At 52.1% G+C, this 21,058-nt stretch overlaps 4 protein-coding genes across 5 annotated transcripts; 1 reads left to right on the top strand and 3 right to left on the bottom strand.

Annotated features, from left to right (window-relative positions):
* Positions 49 to 1,506, top strand: LOC8055849. The gene has a single exon (XM_002462502.2). The coding sequence runs from the start codon at positions 487 to 489 to the stop codon at positions 1,336 to 1,338; it is 852 nt and encodes a 283-aa protein (XP_002462547.1). The 5' UTR covers positions 49 to 486; the 3' UTR covers positions 1,339 to 1,506.
* Positions 1,842 to 2,539, bottom strand: LOC8055848 (photosystem I reaction center subunit V, chloroplastic). Its single transcript, XM_002460382.2, has one exon. The coding sequence runs from the start codon at positions 2,439 to 2,441 to the stop codon at positions 2,013 to 2,015; it is 429 nt and encodes a 142-aa protein (XP_002460427.1). The 5' UTR covers positions 2,442 to 2,539; the 3' UTR covers positions 1,842 to 2,012.
* Positions 3,136 to 4,238, bottom strand: LOC8055847 (GPI-anchored protein LLG1). Its single transcript, XM_002460381.2, has 3 exons — positions 3,996 to 4,238; positions 3,841 to 3,903; positions 3,136 to 3,728 (listed from the first exon to the last, which is right to left on the bottom strand). The coding sequence occupies exons 1-3, from the start codon at positions 4,078 to 4,080 to the stop codon at positions 3,364 to 3,366; spliced, it is 513 nt and encodes a 170-aa protein (XP_002460426.1). The 5' UTR covers positions 4,081 to 4,238; the 3' UTR covers positions 3,136 to 3,363.
* On the bottom strand, positions 5,918 to 10,990 carry LOC8055846 (phosphatidylinositol/phosphatidylcholine transfer protein SFH6). Of its 2 annotated transcripts, none has more exons than XM_021452551.1 (15): positions 10,534 to 10,990; positions 10,197 to 10,295; positions 9,842 to 10,118; positions 9,642 to 9,741; positions 9,272 to 9,538; positions 9,114 to 9,191; positions 8,933 to 9,034; positions 8,794 to 8,843; positions 8,604 to 8,703; positions 8,297 to 8,395; positions 8,078 to 8,191; positions 7,786 to 7,936; positions 6,856 to 7,208; positions 6,307 to 6,387; positions 5,918 to 6,198 (listed from the first exon to the last, which is right to left on the bottom strand). In XM_021452551.1, exons 2-15 carry the CDS (start codon positions 10,201 to 10,203, stop codon positions 6,178 to 6,180), a joined length of 1,800 nt encoding a protein of 599 aa, XP_021308226.1. In that variant the 5' UTR covers positions 10,204 to 10,295; positions 10,534 to 10,990; the 3' UTR covers positions 5,918 to 6,177. The 2 variants fall into 2 exon arrangements, with proteins under 2 accessions (XP_021308226.1, XP_002460425.1); XM_002460380.2 differs by having other exon boundaries at positions 10,197 to 10,292.

The raw sequence follows: 21,058 nt of genomic DNA, 5'->3' as shown, positions 1-21,058 counted from the left end.
CCCCCCCCCCCATGGTCAGTATTATGTTCAAAAGGGGATATCGTCACCTTCGTGGTTTATGCTGAGATCTGTCATGCTGTTTTATGTGGGCTGTACGATGTAACATCAACGTTCGGAACACGCAAGCCGGGGGGAAAAAAATCAGGCGCCATGAAACAGTATTCCGTACTGTAAACAAGCGCTTGTTAGTCGGATTCAACTTTCCAGCTGGCAACTTGTTAGTCGGATTCAACCTTCAAGCTGCCAAGGCTGTTGGATCGAAAGAGGGAACTGCAAAAACGGATCTGAATATCCTGGCGAAAAGCGTCATCTTGCGTGCGTGTTAAGCCGCGATGGCAATCCGTTCTTGTCTCGAACTCGCCTGCCATTTTATAAGAAAAATCAAAGCCAGCTCTCTCAATCCACATTGCCTTTCCTCCTTCCCGCTGCCACCACACCCATCCACAAATCGCTAGGCTAGGGTTTGACACGCCGCCGGCCGCCGCCATGTCAGCGCTAGGTCCGCTGCGCCGCTGGAAGCGCTTCTTCTCGGTGTTCGGTCAAATCGACGCCGCCATCGAAGCCGCCCACCCGTCCATCTCCCGCGACGAGTTCCGGTCCCTAAGGGGCAGAATCGTCGAGATGCTGTGCGACTCCGAAGACGACGACGAGAGAGCGGAGCAGCTCTGCTTAGCTCTCGACGGCGCGATGGCGGAGTCCCTCGTCACGCTGCTGGAGGTGCCCGTGTCGTCGAGGGTGCTGGTGTCAGGCGACCTTCCTAAGTCCGTCTCCGCCCTGGGGCAGCACGAGTCGGCCCGGATCCGCAGCCTCACGCGCGGCGTCGTGCGCGGGTGGCGGTCAGCCGTCGAGAGTGAACTGGAGAGCGCCAAAGCGGCTATGGAGGCCCTGAACAACCTGTCTCATCTGATGCCGCCTGAGAAAGAGAGACTCGCCTCCAACAGTCATGTGCCCATCGCCGCCGGCAAAGACGAGACGCGAATCAAACACACGCCGGCCAAATTTCCATCGAAGAGGACTCCCAACATCACCGGCAAAGACGAGACGCAAATCAAAGACACGCCGGCCAAATTTCCATGCAAGAGGACTCCCGTCGCTGGCAGCAGTTGCAGTGAATCCCGCGAGGTGCTGGCTACAAAGCGTAAGCTCCGAGAGGGCTACCAGGAGGTCGAGAACGCCCAGAGTCAGCGCAAGACCCGCGTCATCGAGGAACCCAAGATGTTAGAACAGCCGAAGCAGAAGAAAATGCATCCCATGATCACACCACGGGAGAGTAGCCGAGCAAGATGTGGGAACCTAACCACCGTGAGGCGTTCTCTGATGCCTTCCTTCATGGTTTAGAATTCTGTAGCGGTTCAGAGTTTGTTGTGCACTGCTGCAGTCGTGTAATGTGATGGGATGATTACTATGTTGGACGTGTAATGGTGATTGAATTGTTTATTATGTTACTGATGAACTTGTTGTTCAAGTGATATTTATTACTTACAGAATTGCACTTGCTTCTTCCAATACCAAATTCACGTGCAGTAGAACCATGTGGTCGCACTACCAATTCTTGAAAAAATAATTTTTTGTTATCAGCATCAACTCTAAGAAACTTCATTTTTGTGACATCAACTCCGTTTTCACCAGCAAAACTACTCCTTGGCCCCCTTTCCCCGGATCCTGGATATGCTATTTTTGCTTGTTCTTTTCCCCTGGCCAATGTTCACTTAGTATTATACTGTAGATATCTGACATTTGATCTGCTGATGTATGTGTTGTTCGCAAGTCATGAACTAGCACAAGCACAACATAGGTTGGCTTTGGCTTTGCGCATGACATACTGAAACAGGGACAGTAACTGAAGAAGACAGAGAAACATAGAGGAAGATCAAATTCATGCGGCACTATACACGCGCAGTTACACTACTTGTCCAAATTAACCAATCTTTGAGCATCAGATACATGCATGGCGCAGAGCCAGACACACACACGGAGTAGAATACAAGCTCAAGAACACGGCCAGCCGGCGCTCAGAAGAAGTTGGGGTCGTATCCGTTGCTGGAGGTGGCGAGGATGTAGTAGGCGACGATGTGGCCGAGCGAGCCCCAGGCGAGGACGTCGACGAGGTTGAAGCCCACGGGGTCGTTGGACTTGAGCAGGGCCGCGAACTCCTTGGCGCGCTCGTCGCCGGCGTCGAAGTGCGTCTTGCCGTTCTGCGCGGGCACCTGCTTCGCCACGTTCTCCCGCTGGAAGTTGAAGAAGACGAAGCGGCCCAGGAACAGCGACACGCCCGTGCTCAGGCTGATCACCAGCGACGCGCTCAGCTCCGCGCGCGCCGCCACGGACCGCCGCGCCGGCGCCGCGCGGAACGCCACGCGCGCCGCCCGGCGGGGGGACGGCGCCAGGCGGAGCCCGGCCACGGACGGCGGGGACAGCACGGCGGCGGTCGATGTGGCCATGGCGCTGCTGGTGTTCCTCTTCCTCGAGTACTGGAAGGCGCGGCGGCTGTGGGTGTTTGTGTTTCCTCTTGATCTTGGCAGCTACGACGTGTCTGCTTGATTAATGGAGTTGGGTATATAGTGGGATGCTGACTTGGCAGATATGGTGGGGCCGCGGGAATGCGAGGTTAGTGGTGGAGGAGACGAGGATTTGGAGGTGCGGCCATGGCGTGTGCCCATTGGAGGGCGCCGGATAAGGTATCCCAGCAGGCCATTTTTCACCGGTAGCGATGTCACTGTCTTTGCATTTGGCAAGTTTTTTCCCCTCTACTTGGGTGGTCAGGGAGCCACGGTGAATGGCATGGCTGTGAATTCGTGCAACTCTGCATTCTATTACTTGGTTCAGCTTGTTCAGAGCTTCAGATTAACAAGAAAATTCACTATAAAGATGCACTGGATGAACTCTTGGTTATTCTCAAGGCTACAATTTTAGAACGTGTCCTTTTTTTCCTGAGATAAAAAAATGGCGAAAATAACTAATGTCTGACAAGGAAATGATATGTACTCCTGTGCATAATGCCTAATTTTTCAGAAGGGACTGTACTCGAGCGTAATCAGACTATCAGAGCCCCTGTATGTAGTGTAAAACTAAATCCAGAGATGATCACAAAGTCTTCAACCTGGTGACAGCACTGCCTGCTCTTTACTCCTACGGTTAACGAAATTTTACCATGTTCAAAAAGTGAAAGCAGAGTTTAGCTGGTTAGCTTTGCCCGTCTACCACCCTTTTCGGATTTCATTCAGATATAAAACATATCCAGACATCTTGAGAACCATCCATCCAGAAAAAGAAAGTGGTACAGAAACGCAGTCGGTTGCGCTGTCACGGCCTCAAACTCAAAGCCTCCTCCCTGCTCTGTTCACAATGGCCATCCGGGGTCTCTCAGCAGGACACGAGCAACGAGGCGGCCAGCGCGGCGGCCAGGGCCGCGGCGGGCGCGGCGGCGACGGCGGCCGCGCCGGAGGCCTTCTGCCCGGGCTGGACCTGCGGGGTGTCCTCGGGGCACGCGAGGCCCTTGTCGCCCTCGTGGCAGGTGTTGGCGAAGAGGCCCGGCGGGTACTTGCCGTAGAGGTTGATGTAGCTGAACATGGTGGCGGCGCAGTTGGTCGTGACGTCGTTGATGTAGGTGGCGTAGGGGCACGCGAAGTCCTTGAGCGCGCCGCAGCACAGCGTCGGCTGGTACAGCGGGCCCTTGCACCGGCTCGTGATGATCGTGTAGTTGGCGCCCTCGAAGCTCACCGGGCAATCTGTCCCCAGACGCGAACCAGATCAGACGGCCGCCGCCGGCGGCGGCGGCAGAGAATCAGAGATCAAGAACGGAACAGAGCCCCCGAGAAAAGAGGTGAAAAATGCGGGCACCTTTCTTGGCCTGCAGCAGGCTCCGGCCGGTGGTGTCGTGCCCGCGATCCAGCAGCGCGTCATCTGCATCCACGGCGGGGGGCGCGTTAGAAGGCGAACCAGGAAGGAAACCCGAGACGAGATCCACGGCGTATGCGTATCGGAAGGTAACCGACTCGAGATGAACCCGGCGGCGGCGAAGCCGAGGACGGCGGCGAGCACGACCGCGCGGAGCGCAATGCTGCCTCCGTGGGGACCCATCTCTGGCCACGCCTCCTCCCCGATCGGATCAACCCTTCTCCTCCCGGTGTCCGTGGAAGAGAAAGGGAGGGAGGGGAGGGGAGAGGAGAGGAGAGATCGAGGACACGGCGCGCAGTGCGTGTGCGAGGACGCGAGGAGGGGGGGTTGGCGAGCAGAAACGTGCGGGAGGCAGCGTGACGAAGCGAGGGTCACGCGGAGGTGGAGGGAGGCGGGGGCGCGGGCAGAGCAGAGGTTGGCGGCGGCGCGCGCGGGCCGAGTCAAAAACTCAAAATGGGAAGCGAGTGTTCAAAAATAGCCAGTGCTATGGACGGTTCAGAAAGCCAAGGGCACATGGCACGATTCAACGACACGTATTTTCGTCAAGATCCTGCCGTTCACAGTGGAAGAAGGTAGGCAGCACAAGACAACAAAGAGCCTGTTTCTGTTTGGTTCCTAGTTACGCAAGCTGTTTGAGGAGACCTACAGGAAGACCAAGGCGTGCCGCCCTCGTGGCCCGGGTCACGTCCTCGTCACGCGACGGAGGAGGCAGCCGAAGCCACTAAGGCCTGTTTAGTTCACAAAAGTGAAAAATTTTCGATACTGTAGCACTTTCGTTTATTTATAACAAATATTATTTAATCATGGATCAAAATATTCATCTCGTGATTTACAGGTAAACTGTGTAATTAGTTTTTGTTTTCGTCTATATTTAATATTTCATGTATGTGCCATAAGATCTCTTAAAAAATTTTGGTTTTCAAGGTGAGGCCTAAACCTACGTCGTCCTGCGCAGCAGTCCTGCGCGGCAACAAGCGGGAGATGCCGGAGGATCTCGTCTCGCGCGCCCAGGGCCAGGGGCGGGAGCGGCAGAGGGACAGGCCTGAGGTCGGCATGGATGTGGGGGAGAGGAGCAGCGCCAATGGCGAGAAGCAGAGGAAGAGGCCAATGGCGAGAAGCAGAGGAAGAGGGGGCAGGCGAGCAGGCTGGCCAAGGCGAGTTCCTCCTTGTCGGCGTCGGCGGCGTGCTCCTCCGCGTCATGGGCACCGCACAAGCAGGAGCGGCGGTGGAAACGCCTGGTGGTGAAGTTCACGTGTTTGACGAATTGTCTCAAAGGTGGTGAAGAAAGGTGACTCTATCCAAGTCAAACCAACCAACCAAATACACTAGTTGTTAGCTAAGGCCTTGTTTAGTTCACCTAAAAATAAAAAACTTCTCAAAATTTTCTGTCATATTGAATCTTACGACACGTGTATAGAGTATTAAATATAGATGAAAACAAACAAATCTTTTAAGTCTAGTTACTCTATGATTGAACAATGTTTATTAAATAAAAAATAAAAGTAATACAGTGTCAAAATCTAAAAAAAATTGGATCTAAACAAGGCCTAAATAAAGTATGCAACAAAAAAAAATCTATTTTAGCTTAGGTCTTGTTCAGTTCCCAAAAAAAATTTAAATTTCGGTACTGTAGTATTTTCGTTTTTATTTGACAAATATTATCTGATCATGGACTAACTAGGCTCAAAAGATTCATCTCGTGATTTACAGGCAAACTGTGCAATTAGTTTTTATTTTCGTCTATATCTAATGCTTCATGCATGTGCTTTCTAAGCCTTGTTTAATTCACCCCAAAAACTCAAAACTTTTCAAAATTCCCCGTCACATCGAATCTTGCGGCACATGCATAGAGCATTAAATATAGATAGAAATAAAAACTAATTACACAGTTTGTCTGTAAATCGCGAGACAAATCTTTTAAGCCTAGGTACTTTATGATTGGACAATGTTTATCCAATAAAAACAAAAGTGCTACAGTGTCGTTTTTCTAAAAAAAAAATTGAAACTAATCAAGGCCTTATTAGGACCAGACTTAGACTAGTTTGGTTTATTTCCAGAAGGAAGCCAGCAAAACAAACACACCCGAAAGCTTTGGCATTCAACCCATTCCTGCAAGGCTCTGTAGATCAGTCACAGAAGCCAGAGTGTAACAAGCAGGACACTGGTGCTAGTAGCTACAAAAACTGATCAATTTACATGCGCGCATACAGGGCGGCACCATGTTTCAAAAGTCGAGTAAAAAGCTAACCCAGACATCTTCGGCGCAAGGACGATCTACTCCTATGAACAGCAAAATCTCCGCTGCACAAGTAATGAGAAATTCAGAATGGTATATTCAGTTTCGCCAAATATAACATCAGGTAAGTTTGCATCAACAAGCCTACAAAGGAATTCTCACGAGTGGCTTACCCTAACGCTAGACGATCGGTGCTGCAGAGCCTCCACCGTATCCACCAATTCCATCTGCTTTTCCACGGCAGCCTGCAACGCCTGGTGAGATACGAGACACGGGTTAGAGCTATTAACTGCAAACATGCATGCCCATTGAAAGAAACTTCAGCAATGGTATGAGTTCTACAAAAGGCGATGCAACACAAGGACAATTGATGGCATCAGGGGAGCACACTAAAAAGGTGCTGCCAATACAGGGCAGTAAGAACATAGCAGGTTTCTTAATCCATAGACTGGCAAAACCAAAAACCATATGTTACTCTGAAGTGCATAGATCATACTAGATCTTAAAACATGTTGCAAGACGAATCAATCATAAACCAGTAGTAAAGATAAATCACTCTGATAATGAGGATGATCGCAACAAAAAAAAATACAAATGTAACAAACTAACAACACAAGAGAATCGGGAATTATTGTGACAGGGCAGATTTTGCCCAGGAATGACCTTCTACGACAATCATATGCTATGAATCTACAAAGTAATTAGTAGGAAAAATAACTTACTTTTTTCGTCATGTCCAGTTCAGCCTCAAGGGATTTAATCCGATCGAAGGACTGCAACAATAGAAGTTCTTTCTCTTTCGGCATATCTGGAGGTTTGCTCATGAGGTGATCGCACAGTGACTCGAGCTTCTTGAGACGCTGTAAGCAAGCACTCATGTCCTCTTCTCTTACAACTTGTGGTTTTGGTTGCTCTGATGCAGCATAAGGATGGACATTTTCTAGAAATCTTTCTTGTCTATAGACGAAAAGGTGGAAGAAAGATGATATTCTGATCAAGACTGCGATCAGTCCAGTAACAAGGTTTTCCAAAGTCCTTCCAGCAGATGTACCATGCAAACTAATATAAGTACTCCCTGAAATTACACAGGAAGAACAGTAATTTTCAAAGAAAGTTAACAGTAACTGAATTTATGGTAAAGACATTATGTAGGCGGAAATGGCAAATCCAGATTCAGAATTGTTTACATAGGAATATTTTATTCAACACAATGAACAGTTTAAAATGCTCTTAAGTTGAAGCAATAGCCATTCACTTTTCTTTTTTAATAATGGAAAGCTTATATCAGATGGTTCAATTACTATTATTAACTAGTAATGTTTTGGTAAAGACATCATGGAGATGGAAATGACAAATTCAGATTATATTTGTTTACCGAGGAATATTTTGTTCAACACAATGAACAGTTCAATGAAATAAGCATTTACTTACTTTTTTTAATAGTATTTTTTTTTACAAAGACATCATGCAGATGGAAATGATAAATTCATGTTATAATTGTTTACCGAGGAACATTTTGTTCAACAAAATGAACTGTTTTCAATGTTTTAAAGTTGAAGCAGTAGACATTCACTTACTTTTTAATAGAGGAAAGCTTATATCACAAGAAAAAGATGCATGTTCAAGGAAAAAAGTAAGAGGAGACGATATACCTAAATTGTTTAGCCATCCAAAGGTAGGAAAATATTTCTGGCAGGTCAATTGAATGGGCACCTCCATTGGAGGGGATCCCTGGGGAGGAGTCATGTCTAGGAGATGCTTACTGCCAGAACTACAGAATATCGAAGAATCTGACCCCTTGACCTAAGGAAGCATTAGATACAAAATCAGCTCACAGAAGGTACTATTGATACAAGATATTATAGAAACTGGACACAGAGAACAAAGCTTATCCTAGTTAAGGTAAATAATGATTTGAATTCGATAAATTAACACGACACATACTTCTTCATGAACTGGGGTAAGTAAACTGTGGTCTGTACTCTTTTGGACAACTGTTAAACCAACATCATCAACATCCGACTCAGATTCAGCGTTAGATATGTCACTGAGCATACCCTGCTTCCAAGAAAAATAATAATATCAATGTCCTGGGAAACTAAAGCTGTAGCCAGGTCTTTAAATGTTGCAATGGTTTAGGAAAATTGAATTTCAGAACCTTGCCTTCAGGTTTTCTGTCCTTAGGGAAGAGCCACTTCTTTCATCCCCGTCAGAAACTTGCTTTATTTCTCTAGTACTACCACCTTCCATACTGTGTATTAGCTACAATGAAAAATTTCATAGTAATTAGTCTATAGATGGAGTCTCATCATACTCTTTCATGCCTGAAGAGGAATTGAAAGCAAATATTTCTCCTGTCACAGGAAAATGTTCTCCACATGAAGTTCACAAGTTCTGCTGGATTAATGTATTGCAAAAGCATGAACCTATATAAGACATGGTTACAGAATTACATAATTTATTAGGATACCTTCATAATGACAGGGTCATTCCATGGACCCCTATTAGACCCGAGGCAACCACCCTTGTCACTACATGTGCATGATCCGCCAAGAAATTTTGGCAATTCACTGCAAAAACACACACAAAAACGCATTTTTATAAGATGTTAAGCCGAATATACAGTTTAAAGAATTATGACACAATAAGTTGGCACCAACCTTGAGTCAATAACTTCAATAAGTCTGCTCTGGTAGTTCGAACCAAGAACCTATGAAGAATATACATATAAGTTCTTATTCCGCAGCATTAATTTATATGGAACATGAGCCATGTTAGAAGATCACTCATCGAGCGTACATGGATCTTGGAAGAAGTTTTTGGGTCAAGGAATCCCTTAATACTGTTCCAGATCAGTTTAAACCCACTGCCTGCATTCACAACATACATCTGATGTAGCGTCTGCAAATTTATCTTCAGTTAGGAAGGTTGCTCAACCAAAACAACCTGGCACAGCACATTCATTCAAATGCACGAGTACCTCAGGATAGTAGTCACTGTCTACTCTCTGCATACGTTGGACAAGCTCCCTTGCGGTCTTTGAGAAATTCTTGAACCCCTGCAACAACAGTAAGAAACTGAGTATCTGACAGTATGAAAACTGAATGTTTCCACCCAATCACAGGGCCATTAGCATACCACGCCTTGGACGTCCAGTATAGTGGTAGTGGAGTCAATGTGCCTCTTGGCTGCCAGTGTGCAGGCAGGGAACCTCTCCCTGAAGGCCCTCTCGAATTCCTGCACATGGTACTTGATGTAGCGATCCACCGTGGTGATCTGCATGAGCTTGTTGGGATCAACTTTGCCCAGCCTCTCAATGTACACCGGCCTGCCTTCGCGGTCGACGCCATGGTAGCCCTGAGGATAGTACTGGAGTACATCGTCGAGCTCGTCGAACTCAAAGTCCTGACAAAATGAATCCGCGATTGTCCATGAATGGAAGAAACCAAAAATCATACAGCTTTGAGAACTTGTGAAATAAAACTGTGAATCTGAAGTCTCTCATCACCTCCAAGATCGTGTCGGCACCAAACTCTTTCCTCCACCTCAGCATCTCCGACCACATTTGCATCGCCTTCTCGGAATCGAACTTCCTGGCTTTCAGAAACCTGCATTTATCATCAAGAAAACGCACAGGATGAAGTCATTAATGGCAAATGGGGGAATAGCTAGAACGAGGGCTTTCCCCTCCCCTGCAATCGATCGGACCTCAGCATCATGTGGTAGTCGTCGTGCTTGTCCGGGAGGAGGCGGTGCGCGGCGAGACGGTCGCGGAAGGCGGCGACGGCGCGCTCCTCCTCGGCGTCGCGGACGTCCTCGATGGAGATGGCCGCGGGGAACCGGAAGTCAGTGACGCGCCGCCGGGCGCGCTTCTTGCGCAGCGCATGGATAGCCTTCCGCGGCAGCGACCCGATCTTCCGACGCCGCCGGTCGTCCTCGGAGTTGGGATCGCACAGAGATATCTCGTGCTCGTCGGCATGGCTCACTGCAGTGAGGGAGAGCGGCGCGTCAGCTCCATCGTTTTGTTTGAGCCAAGAAACCAAGAAAAACCGCGTTTTACTACCTGACATCGCTGTGATTCCGTGTCAAATTTGGGATTGCGCGCAGTGTCGGAGGAGCTCCCGAGATCAATCAAATAGGAGAAGCTTGCATTCGCTCGCTGCTACAAACAAGTCGTTGTAAGGTCTAAAATCCAAAGAGGCAGTAAATGGCGCCGAAGTTATGAATCCTAGGAGCTCCAAAAAAGAAAGCTGAACAAGAACCGATGACAGCAACAGCTCAACTCGCTCGAAAAACCGATCTTTGTACACATCCATGAAAACAGAAGCACAACGGATGAGATGCACGAAAACAGACATTTTTTTTTCCCGAATGCAGCCCGCGAGATCCCGAAAACAGACCTTTCCGATTGCCGTCGGCTGCAGGTAACCGCTACGGTGCGGCGATCCGGCCTATCTCCGGCGACCGCGAGACTGGAAGGAAGGGCAGCTCCCTGGCCGCCGATCACACAACACTTGTTTATATGTATGTACAAGGGAAGGGCCGAGGGCGGGGAGTGCGTGTACTAGTATCCCGGTCCCGGTGCGGTGACTACACGCAGGCGTCCTCAGGCAGACACGCCGGAGCGCGGACTGGAAAAAAGGCGTCTCGTTCGTTTGCTTGCCTGCGATGGCATCAGTCAGTCACAGCGAGAGCGAGCTGCCCTCTCATGAGATGAGCAGTCTCGCACGCATGAGCTACGGAGAAGTAGAGCTGAAAACGAAGCTCACGGGCCGGTGCGCCTGCACAGCACGGCAGGGCACGCCGTCCCACTCCGGTGTCAGAATTCTTTACGGAGTTTTTAGGCTGAAAAGACTCGAAGAGCATCAGACAACCTTGTATGTACTGGTATGGACGTATGGCGAGGAGTTTTTAGACCAGCTAGCTCAATTAACAACTAATTCTAGCTGCTCGATTAGCAACGTTTCTTTATTAGATGGAATCAGAGACCTTGATCCGCTGCAGCACCGATTGGACTCGTCTCAGCTCGGGGCCCGCCGACGGGAGCACGAAACGAGTAGTAGACTGTAGGAGTAGGTAGAAAGAGAGGAACAGCATCGTCCCGCGACGAGGAGAGAATGGCAGGGGCACTGCACGCCGACTCGTCCCGTCTCGCCGTCGTGGAGGAGACGCGTCGGCCGGAGTGCCGGACCGGGCTGGAGCTCACCGGCGACTGTACAGTACAGGACTTGGTCTTGGAGTCAAACTCAAACTCGCGGCTGACGCTTTCAAGTAAAAGTAATCTACTCCTGTATGTATTAGTAGGGTTTATCAGAGTTTTGGACTGTAAAAAGGGGTACCACACCATACCAACCCCCTCTCTTTGTCGTGTTATACGGTGTTGCCTCGTGACTGTACAGTTCTCCGGCGTGCCGTGCCGTGCCGTGCTCCACCGCACAGGAGTAGTATTTTACTCCTCACTCATCAAATCTCACGCGCCTGCCTTCTCGCTCGCATCGACAATGTGCGGTGACCAATGCGAGGCTTGTTGGGGCATTCGGGGGAGCATGCCAGCATGTGCTTCTTGGGTACGAATTAGGGCAGAGCTGCACGTGCCGACGGCTTGCACTTGCCGGTAAGGCGGCAGTGGCGACGTGCCGTGCCACGCAGCTAGGGGCCCGACCTGGGGCTTGGACCCTCTCGCCCGGCGGCCGACCAGGTCCGTCCAGCCCACCACTGGTTGGTGAGCTTCGTTTCAGGCCCGCCCGCCCGCCCGCCATGGACAGATGAGCACGAAGACTGGAAGAGGCGTTTCGCTCCCTCCCTGGTCACCTGCTGGCGACCCCCGACTGCCATGTTGGGTCCTTGTCATCTTGCCGGTGGATGTACTACATCCAAATGCCGGAGTCCACGAAAGCTATAATGGCTGCGGAAAGATGGCTCTGGACGTCTGGCGGTCTGGCCACTACATGCAGCGGCCAGCAGAACGGCTGCTCCGGTGCTCCCCCAACGCTCTAGCGCGCGGCCGGGCCGGGCCGGCGGCTTCTGGATGCTTTGGTGTTGGTGGTGACAAGTCAAACGCTCTTTGCCGTCTCGTGGCCCCTGCAGCCGATGCCAGAGGGGTTTGTTATCATGAATGTTATGGGCCAACGTGGCCAAGTTTCCACTTAGGTTGGGTTCTATTAAGGGCCGTAAGCCCGACCCTGTGGGGGTATAAACCCCTATACCCTTACGGCTAGACTTCAGCTAGGAAGCTTGGCCCACTACGAGACGAGTTCAAGGCTTGATCCGACAGCCCACGTTTCGTGCAAGGAAACAAGACGTGGAGATCAAGCAGGATTCTAGTCGGTTAGAGTAGGAATTGATATCGAATTATCTATGGTAATTGTAACCGACTAGGATTAGTTTCTAGATCTGTAACCCTGCCCTCCAGACTATATAAGGAGGGGCAAGGGACCCCCCCTGGGACATCATATTCTCTCAGCACAAATCAATACAACCAGACGCAGGACGTAGGTATTACGCCAACTCGGCGGCCGAACCTGGATAAAAAGCTTGTCCGTGTCTTGCGTCACCATCGAGTTCGTAGTTTGCGCACCGTCTACCGATAAACTACTACCGTGGGTATACCCCAAGGTAGACTGCCGACCAGCTTTCGTCGACAGTGGCGCGCCAGGTAGGGGGTGTGCGTGCAACTTTTCCGGCGAACAAGATGGTCACGATCCCAGCTTCCGCGACCGTGCCCGAAGGCCTCACGTTCACCGTCGGCCAAATCACGTGGACGACGCGCAGCGGCGGTTTCGCGACCACGGTTCCGAAAGAGATCCAGATCCAATCTGAGATCACGTCGTCTCCGACCACACGCGTGACGACACCAAGCTCCCGACCACCGTTCCCGCTCTACAAGGGAAGGGAGATCGACTGCTCGGACCTCCTCCAAGCGCTCGATCGCGCTGACTCCAAGCTATTCGAAGTCTCCCAACTAATAGATGGAGTTCTGCGCCGGCCCGACCAAGCTGCTCGAGCGGATTCTTCGAAATTCCGCCGGCCAACTCGTGTCACCACACACGAACGGCTGGGAACGTCCCTGACGATAACCTCAACCCCCTCAGGACGATCCGTCGAGCTCAAAAAGGAAGACTATCCTTGCGGCCTGAACAACTCGGCCTCTGTTTATTCACACCATGTCCAATCCGTTTTTAGCAAAGCGGGCTGGTCGCCGACAAGGAACAATCGTCACCATGTCAACATGGTGACCATCCGAGAGCTACGGGATGGCCAGGTTTCCAGCACCAACTCAAGCACCGGCTCCGTCCCCACCGAGGTTGTGAACACCGAAGACGAGGACTATGACCTGGATTTTCCTTCACACCCTCCGGGTTTTGACCAATTCCCGATATTCCCCCCCGGCGAGGGGATATTGTATTCAATGTCAGCGCCGACGAACCAGCCGTTGACGGAGAAACAGACGACCAGAGGCAACTCCGCGAACAGCGTAACGCCGAGCGCGCCCGACGACGTGCAGACGAGCAACAACAGACGTCGCCAGGCAACCTCAACGATGCCTTCGACATGGTCGGGGACCAGCCGGTCTACAAAACGCCAAGCGCCAACGTGGCTGTCGCCATGGCCAATCTGGATCGGCTTCCTGACACCCCCGAATGCCAGGGAGTCCGAACCAGTATCCGAGCACACCTGATCGCCGCAATGGGACAGACAGCCACTCTGCTCAAGAGAGTCCAGGACGCCTCTTATACGGAAGCCGCCTCCGACCAGACTCATCGCAGCCGGGCCTCACCCAGCAGGCGTCGCCGCAGCCGCTCCCCCGACAACCGTCGAGGGGACTCACGGCGCGATGACGGTGGTCGGGACGCCGATGGCCGCCGCCAGCAGGACCGCGTACGCGGCCAGGAAGAAGAAGATCAACACAGGGATCTCCGCCACAACATCCCTCCCAAAGATGCCCGGGACCGCATCAACAGGCGCGCCGCAGAAAGAGCAGTCCACGAAAACCTGCGCCGCATCGAGTACGACGCGACCCACGGTCCTCCGGGCCTAAGGCAGTTCTCTTCACACCTCCGCCAGGTCGTGTGGCCCCGCAATTTCAAGCTCGAAAAACTTAAAAAATACGACGGCAAGGAAAATCCAGAGAACTGGATCACTCTCTATGAAATCGCCGTCCGATCAGCGGCAGGAGATGAGCACGTCATGGCTAATTACTTCCCCGTAGTCCTCGACCAGGCTGGTCATCAGTGGCTTCTCGGCTTGCCCGAGGACTCCTTCGACTCTTGGGAAGAGCTACGACAGGCTTTCATCGACAACTTCATCGCCACATGCGAGCAGCCCGGAAACAAGTATGACCTTGAAAGGATAAGAGACAGGAAGAATGAACCTCTGCGCGATTACATCCGACGATTCTCGGATATGCGTCTCAAAATCCCGAAGATTTCTCATGACGAAGCCATATCAGCCTTTATCAAGGGTTTGCGTTTCCATGAAGCGCTGAGGAACAAGCTATTGCGTAAGCGCCCATCAACGGTAGCAGAGCTCCTCGCCACGGCTAAAAATTACGCCGATGCTGACGACGCAGAAAAACTAATCCGAGACGATGCGAGAGGCACCGACCAGCCCTCCCGGCGAGACGACGGTCGTGGTCGCTACGACAACAGAAATCATCGCCGCTCCGACAACCGCGATCACCGAGAGGGTTGGGATCGGCGGCGCGACAGCCGCGACGACTTCAGAGGAAAGCGCCCTCGCGAATACGACCACGAAGTAAACACGGTCAAACGTCCCAATGGACGACGGGACTACCAAGACGACTACAACAAAACGTTGAAGGGACCGTGCCAGCTACACCCGAAGTCTAACCATACCATGGAAGAGTGCCGCGTCCTCAAAAGTATCTATACACGGCGGGCCGCCCAAGAAGACACCGCCAAGAAAAGTAGCAAACGCGACGGGCACGACCACGAAGATGAAGATGAGGACCAAGACAGGGACCCCCGACACCAATATGTCAGCCCTACTGACGTGGTTCACTCCATTTTCGGGGGCAAGGTCTCCACTGAGTCCAAGCGAGAAAGAAAACTGTTAAAGAGAGCCTGCCTCAACATAGACAGCACGGACGGGCTGATCGCAGATCCGAAATTTCCCGCCTGGTCCCACAGGGAGATCGCGTTCAGCAGGAAGGACCAGTGGGCCGCTATCCCAGAGCCGGGCCGTTTCCCACTGATTCTTGATCCCTGCATCAATAGCATCAGATTCGAGCGCGTGCTCGTGGACGGGGGAAGCTCCATCGACATCCTCTTCCGCAACAGCCTGCCCGCCCTCAAGATACCACCGGCGCAACTAAAACCTTACGACGCCCAATTCTGGGGGGTTTTGCCAGGTCAAAGTTCGGTGCCCCTCGGACAGATAACATTGCCTGTCCAATTCGGCACACCCGATCACTTCCGGACGGAGTTCATCAACTTCGTAGTCGCGGACTTCGACGGGACCTACCACGCCATACTGGGCCGCCCATCACTGACAAAGTTCATGGCAGTCCCGCACTACTCATACCTGGTGCTTAAGATGCCCACGGAGAAGGGCGTCCTGACCGTCAGAGGCAACGTCTATACTGCGTACACCTGCGAAGAAGAAAGTTTCAAGATCACCGAGGCAATTGACCTCTCAATCCGCATGGCGGAAACAGCAACCCAAGCCGCACAGCTGCCCCCCGACCAGCTCCGATTGCCCGAACAAGAGACAGCCAGAAAGAATTCGAAATCCAAGGAGTACAAAGAAGTGCAGCTGGTCGAAGGTAACCCCGAGAAGACAGCCCTCATCGGGGCTAACCTGGATCCAAAATAGGAAGACGCGCTCGTCAGGTTTCTAAGGGACAACGTGAGCGTTTTCGCATGGAAACCCGCAGACATGCCCGGTGTCCCACGAAACCTGATCGAGCACTCCTTAAACGTCTCGAAGACCGCAAGACCAATCAAGCAAAAACTGCGACGGTTCGCTCGTGACAAAAAGGAGGCTATTAGGACAGAGATAACACGGCTTCTAGCAGCCGGATTCATAAAAGAGGTGTATCATCCCGATTGGCTCGCCAATCCGGTTCTTGTACGCAAAAAGAATAATGAATGGAGAATGTGCGTTGATTACACCGATCTCAACAAGCACTGTCCTAAAGATCCTTTTGGTCTTCCTCGCATCGACGAGGTGGTCGACTCAACGGCCGGATGCGAACTCCTCTCCTTTCTAGATTGCTACTCTGGTTATCACCAGATCTCGTTAAAGGAAGAAGATCAGATCAAAACATCCTTCATCACACCCTTCGGCGCATACTGTTACACTACCATGTCTTTCGGACTTAAAAACGCCGGGGCCACTTATCAAAGGGCCATCCAGCAATGCCTCCACGACGAGATTCGCGATGACCTCGTCGAGGCCTACGTGGACGACGTGGTCGTGAAAACAAGGGACGCGAGCACCCTGATCGACAACTTAGACCGAACCTTCAAGGCACTCAATAGGTACAAGTGGAAGCTCAACCCCAAGAAATGCATTTTCGGCGTTCCTTCCGGTCTACTGCTCGGCAACGTCGTCCGTCGCGACGGCATACGACCAAACCCTTCAAAAGTCAAAGCCGTACTCGACATGCGACCACCGAAGAACGTCAAGGACATTCAGAAGCTAACCGGATGCATGGCCGCCCTCAGTCGTTTCATCTCAAGGCTGGGAGAAAAAGGCCTCCCTTTCTTCAAACTATTGAAAGCGTCAGAAAAATTCTCCTGGACCGAAGAAGCCAACGCTGCGTTCACTCAGCTTAAGATCTTCCTCACTTCACCGCCTGTCCTCACAGCGCCTCAGCCTAATGAAGACCTGCTCCTTTGCATTGCTGCAACCGACAGGGTTGTTTCTACGGCAATAGTGGTCGAGCGAGATGAACCAGGTCACGTCTTCAAGGTCCAGAGACCCGTTTACTTCATAAGCGAAGTTTTAAACGAATCCAAGGCCAGGTACCCACAAATACAGAAGCTTATATACGCCATCCTGATAACGTCAAGAAAACTGAAGCACTACTTCGACGGCCATCGAGTCCTGGTGACAACCAGCTTTCCTCTCGGTGACATCCTGCGCAATAAAGACGCCAATGGCAGAATCGTGAAATGGGCAATGGAATTATGTCCATTTTCCCTGGAGTTCCAGAGTCGCACCACTGTCAAGTCCCAAGCCCTGGTCGATTTCATTGCCGAATGGACGGATCTCAACGAACCTTCCATTCCCGATGTCTCAGACCACTGGTCTATGTTCTTCGATGGGTCCTTGAACATCAACGGTGCAGGCGCTGGGATACTGTTCGTATCACCCAACAAGGACAAACTCCGCTACGTCCTTAGGATCCTTTTCCCGGCGTCAAATAACGTCGCCGAATACGAAGCATGCTTACACGGCATACGACTAGCCGTTGAACTGGGGGTCAAGCGCCTCTATGTCTACGGCGACTCTGCCTTGGTCATCAACCAGCTCAACAAGGAGTGGGACGCAACCCACGAGAAGATGGATCTCTACTGCAAAGAAATTCGCAAATGGGAAACTAACTTCTATGGCATAGAGTACATCCACGTGGTCCGGGACAAGAACCAAGCAGCAGATGCGTTGTCAAAGTTAGGCTCATCTCGGGCCCAGATCCCGCGGGGTATTTTTGTCCAGGACATCCATGAGCCAAGCGTAAGCCCTCCCCTGGTCGACAAGCAACCCACCGAGGCAATGCTCATAGATGACGCCACTCCGGCAACCGGTGGGCGTGACTGGCGCACCCCGTTCATCAAATACATATCAGACGGAACAGGCTATCAGGACAAAACAGAGAACGAGCGCCTCATCCGACGATCAAAGAACTACATCCTGGTCGACGGAAAACTCATGCGGAAAAACGCAAGCTCCGAAGTACTGCTCAAGTGCATACCCCAAGATGATGGTATCAAACTCTTGGAAGACATACACGCTGGATCCTGCGGCAACCACGCCGCATCTAGAACGCTGGTCGGAAAGGCTTTCCGAGCAGGTTTTTATTGGCCAACCGCGGTCGGCGACGCAGAAAAACTGGTTCGGCATTGCGAAGGATGTCAGTTTTTCGCTAAGAGGACCCACGTACCTGCCCATGAAATTCAGACTATCCCGTCGTCTTGGCCCTTTGCTTGCTGGGGGCTTGACATGATCGGACCATTTAAACCAGCCCCGGGCAATTTCAAGTTTGTCTTCGTGCTAATCGACAAGTTCTCCAAGTGGATCGAATACATGCCCTTGGTCAAGGCAACCTCCGAGAAGGCCGTGGAGTTTCTCAATCAAATCATACACAGATTCGGCATCCCGAACAGCATAATCACCGACCTGGGCACTCAGTTTACTGGCACCACTTTTTGGGATTTCTGCGATGACAGAGGCATAGTCATAAAATATGTGTCAGTAGCACATCCACGTGCTAACGGTCAAGTCGAACGTGCTAATGGAATGATCGTTGACGCCCTAAAGAAGAGGCTGTACACCGAAAACGACAGAGCACCCGGTCGATGGATGAGAGAATTGCCGGCAGTAGTCTGGGGCCTCCGAACCCAGACCAGTCGAAACACAGGGGTGTCTCCCTACTTCATGGTATACGGTGCAGAGGCGGTCCTGCCGGCCGACATACACTTCGGATCTCCTAGAATCGAGCACTACGACGAGGCAACTGCCGACAACGCCAGAGAACTCGAGGTCAATTGCATGGAGGAAAATCGTTTAGTTTCATGTCTCCGAACAGCAAAATATCTCGCGGCAGTCAGGCGATACTACAACAGAAACGTCAAGGACCGTTCCTTTGTGGTCGGCGATCTGGTGCTTCGATGGAAAACGAACCAGGAGGGAATGCACAAGTTATCCACTCCCTGGGAAGGACCCTTCGTGGTGACCGATGTCACACGACCTACGTCCTACAGATTGGCATACCCAGACGGAACACGAGTGCCTAACTCTTGGCACATCGACAAACTGCGACGATTCTATCCATAAAGTTTTAATGACTTTCTTTTGTAAGTATCTTATAGTTTTTGATAATAAGATTCTATATTTCTCGCCTATACTTTGTCGTACGCAGCACCCGGCAAAACTCCTGCAATGGACGATCTTGGCGACAACCAAGACAAATACGGTGACACGTCACTCAGATATTCTTACAGCGCTCAAAACAACAGTCATGACAAAAACAAGAAAACTTTATTACAAACTTTACATACAAAGTTTACAATAAACACCCTGACGGGCAGATACTAGTCTATTCCTACAGACTACTTTATTGGCCTAGCTGCTCGGGCTGATCACCCGCCTGGCCTTGCTGCCCGGACGAAGGGGTCGGGGCCACCGGCGCCTGGCTGGTCGAGACCGCAGGCGTCGACCGCCCATCTCCAGCAACGGACGCGCCCGACAACTCCCTGGCCGACCTATCTGAGCTCGGCTGGTCTGGAGGAGTGGCCGTTCCGCACAGGTTGATGTCGCCGATCACAGTCGACGACAAATCTAGCAGACTACCCCGAAGTTCGTCCGCTTCCTGTGGGCCGACTTCCTTTGGGTACCCCTTCTCCAGCCTGCTCAAGTCAACCAGGGGGTAGTGGGCGCGCACCATGCTGAGGACGTGCGCGCCGGCAAACTCCCCGGCGTCCTTCACAAACTGCTGGAGCCAGTCCCACGCCCGTTGCGCCTTCTCGACTGGGGTCAACTGCGGCGCGCGGGGCTGGCTCTCCGGGAGCTCGGGACTGATCAGGTCCAGGACCGGGGACACTCCCTTCCAGATCTTGCAACAGTTGGCCTTCCAGGAGTCCCGGTCCTTGATCAGGTCATCCAGGTGCTTCTTGGTGTTCACCTTGAGCACTGCAAACGAAATGAAACGTTACCAGACAAGCACAGGGCAGGCAGCAATCAACAAGGCGGCACCCATTACCAGCTAACTCCCGGTCTTTTCGACCCAACTCCTCCTCCGCTCGCCGCCCGGACTCCTGTGCACTGGCGAGCTGTCGGCCGAGCTGCTCCTTCTCTCGTTGAAGGCTCGCCACCTCCTCCTCCAAGTCTGCGTGAATCCTAAACTGGTCAGCAAAGCAAACTATACAAGTATGCGAAACTGCTCGGAGCGTGCGACTAACCTTCCTGCAGCCGGTACTGGTCGGCCAGGCGACGAGCGAGGTCGAGACGACGCTCCTTTTCGGCGCTCATCTCGACCACCTTCTCTCCGACCTCCGCCCGCAACCGGTCTACCTCCGCGGCAAGGGCCTTGTTCTCGGCCATGACGCCTTCTATCTGGTCAAAGCACCGTTTCCGGTACTTCGCCGTTTTCATAACGTCCTACAAAGCAAGCATATAAGAATGCGCAGAAGACAAGGCAAAAGAACGCGCGGCAGCTCAAAACGCCGCTTACCTTGACCTCGTCGACAAGGCGTTTGGCCGCGCGCTCCACCCTGGCGGCCTCTTCGGACTCGGCGAGCTCCTCATGACCGATAAAGTGATCCCCGCGTTGGCGCCACACATACACGTGTTGGCGGCCATCACGGGGACGACCCTCGATCTCTTCTACCTCGTCGTCGGAGGCCGCCCTGGTTTCCTCCTCCTGGGCTGCGTCACCCCCGGTGGTGGTCCCAGGCGCCACCGTCCCTTGGACCAGACCTGGGGAGCCCGCAGCCGGAGAGGCTCCTGCTCGGGGCGGCGGGGGGACTTCACTCCCCCCGGCAGGAGGAGCGGTCGGAGACTTTCCCTTCTCCGAGGAGTCAGTTGGGGGAGCCTCCCCAGCCCTGGTCGGGCTGCTTGTTGTAGTCGGCGCCGCGCCCGGGAGCCCCTCGGTGCTCCCAGGCGCGACTGCAGCTGTCGGCTGCTCTGTGGTCTGGGGGGCCGCATCCCCAGAACCGCGGGCAGGCTCGCCCGTTCCCTGGC

The sequence above is a fragment of the Sorghum bicolor genome, chromosome 2, assembly GCF_000003195.3.
Source record: "Sorghum bicolor cultivar BTx623 chromosome 2, Sorghum_bicolor_NCBIv3, whole genome shotgun sequence".
Lineage (NCBI taxonomy): Eukaryota > Viridiplantae > Streptophyta > Magnoliopsida > Poales > Poaceae > Sorghum > Sorghum bicolor.
This window is presented reverse-complemented; position numbering and strand designations above follow the sequence as displayed.

Bases quoted from the DNA above. Each gene is read 5' to 3' on its own strand.
- LOC8055849 (XM_002462502.2), top strand. From the start codon at position 487: ATGTCAGCGCTAGGTCCGCTGCGCCGCTGGAAGCGCTTCTTCTCGGTG.
- LOC8055848 (XM_002460382.2), bottom strand. From the start codon at position 2,441: ATGGCCACATCGACCGCCGCCGTGCTGTCCCCGCCGTCCGTGGCCGGG.
- LOC8055847 (XM_002460381.2), bottom strand. From the start codon at position 4,080: ATGGGTCCCCACGGAGGCAGCATTGCGCTCCGCGCGGTCGTGCTCGCC. The intron at 3,904-3,995 runs GTCGGTTACCTT...CCGTGGATGCAG, and splicing joins CGCCGCCGGGTTCATCTCGA to ATGACGCGCTGCTGGATCGC. The intron at 3,729-3,840 runs GTGCCCGCATTT...GTCTGGGGACAG, and splicing joins CCTGCTGCAGGCCAAGAAAG to ATTGCCCGGTGAGCTTCGAG.
- LOC8055846 (XM_021452551.1), bottom strand. The intron at 9,192-9,271 runs GTATGCTAATGG...CTGTTGTTGCAG, and splicing joins TACTGGACGTCCAAGGCGTG to GGGTTCAAGAATTTCTCAAA. The intron at 9,035-9,113 runs GTACTCGTGCAT...ATAAATTTGCAG, and splicing joins ACAGTGACTACTATCCTGAG to ACGCTACATCAGATGTATGT.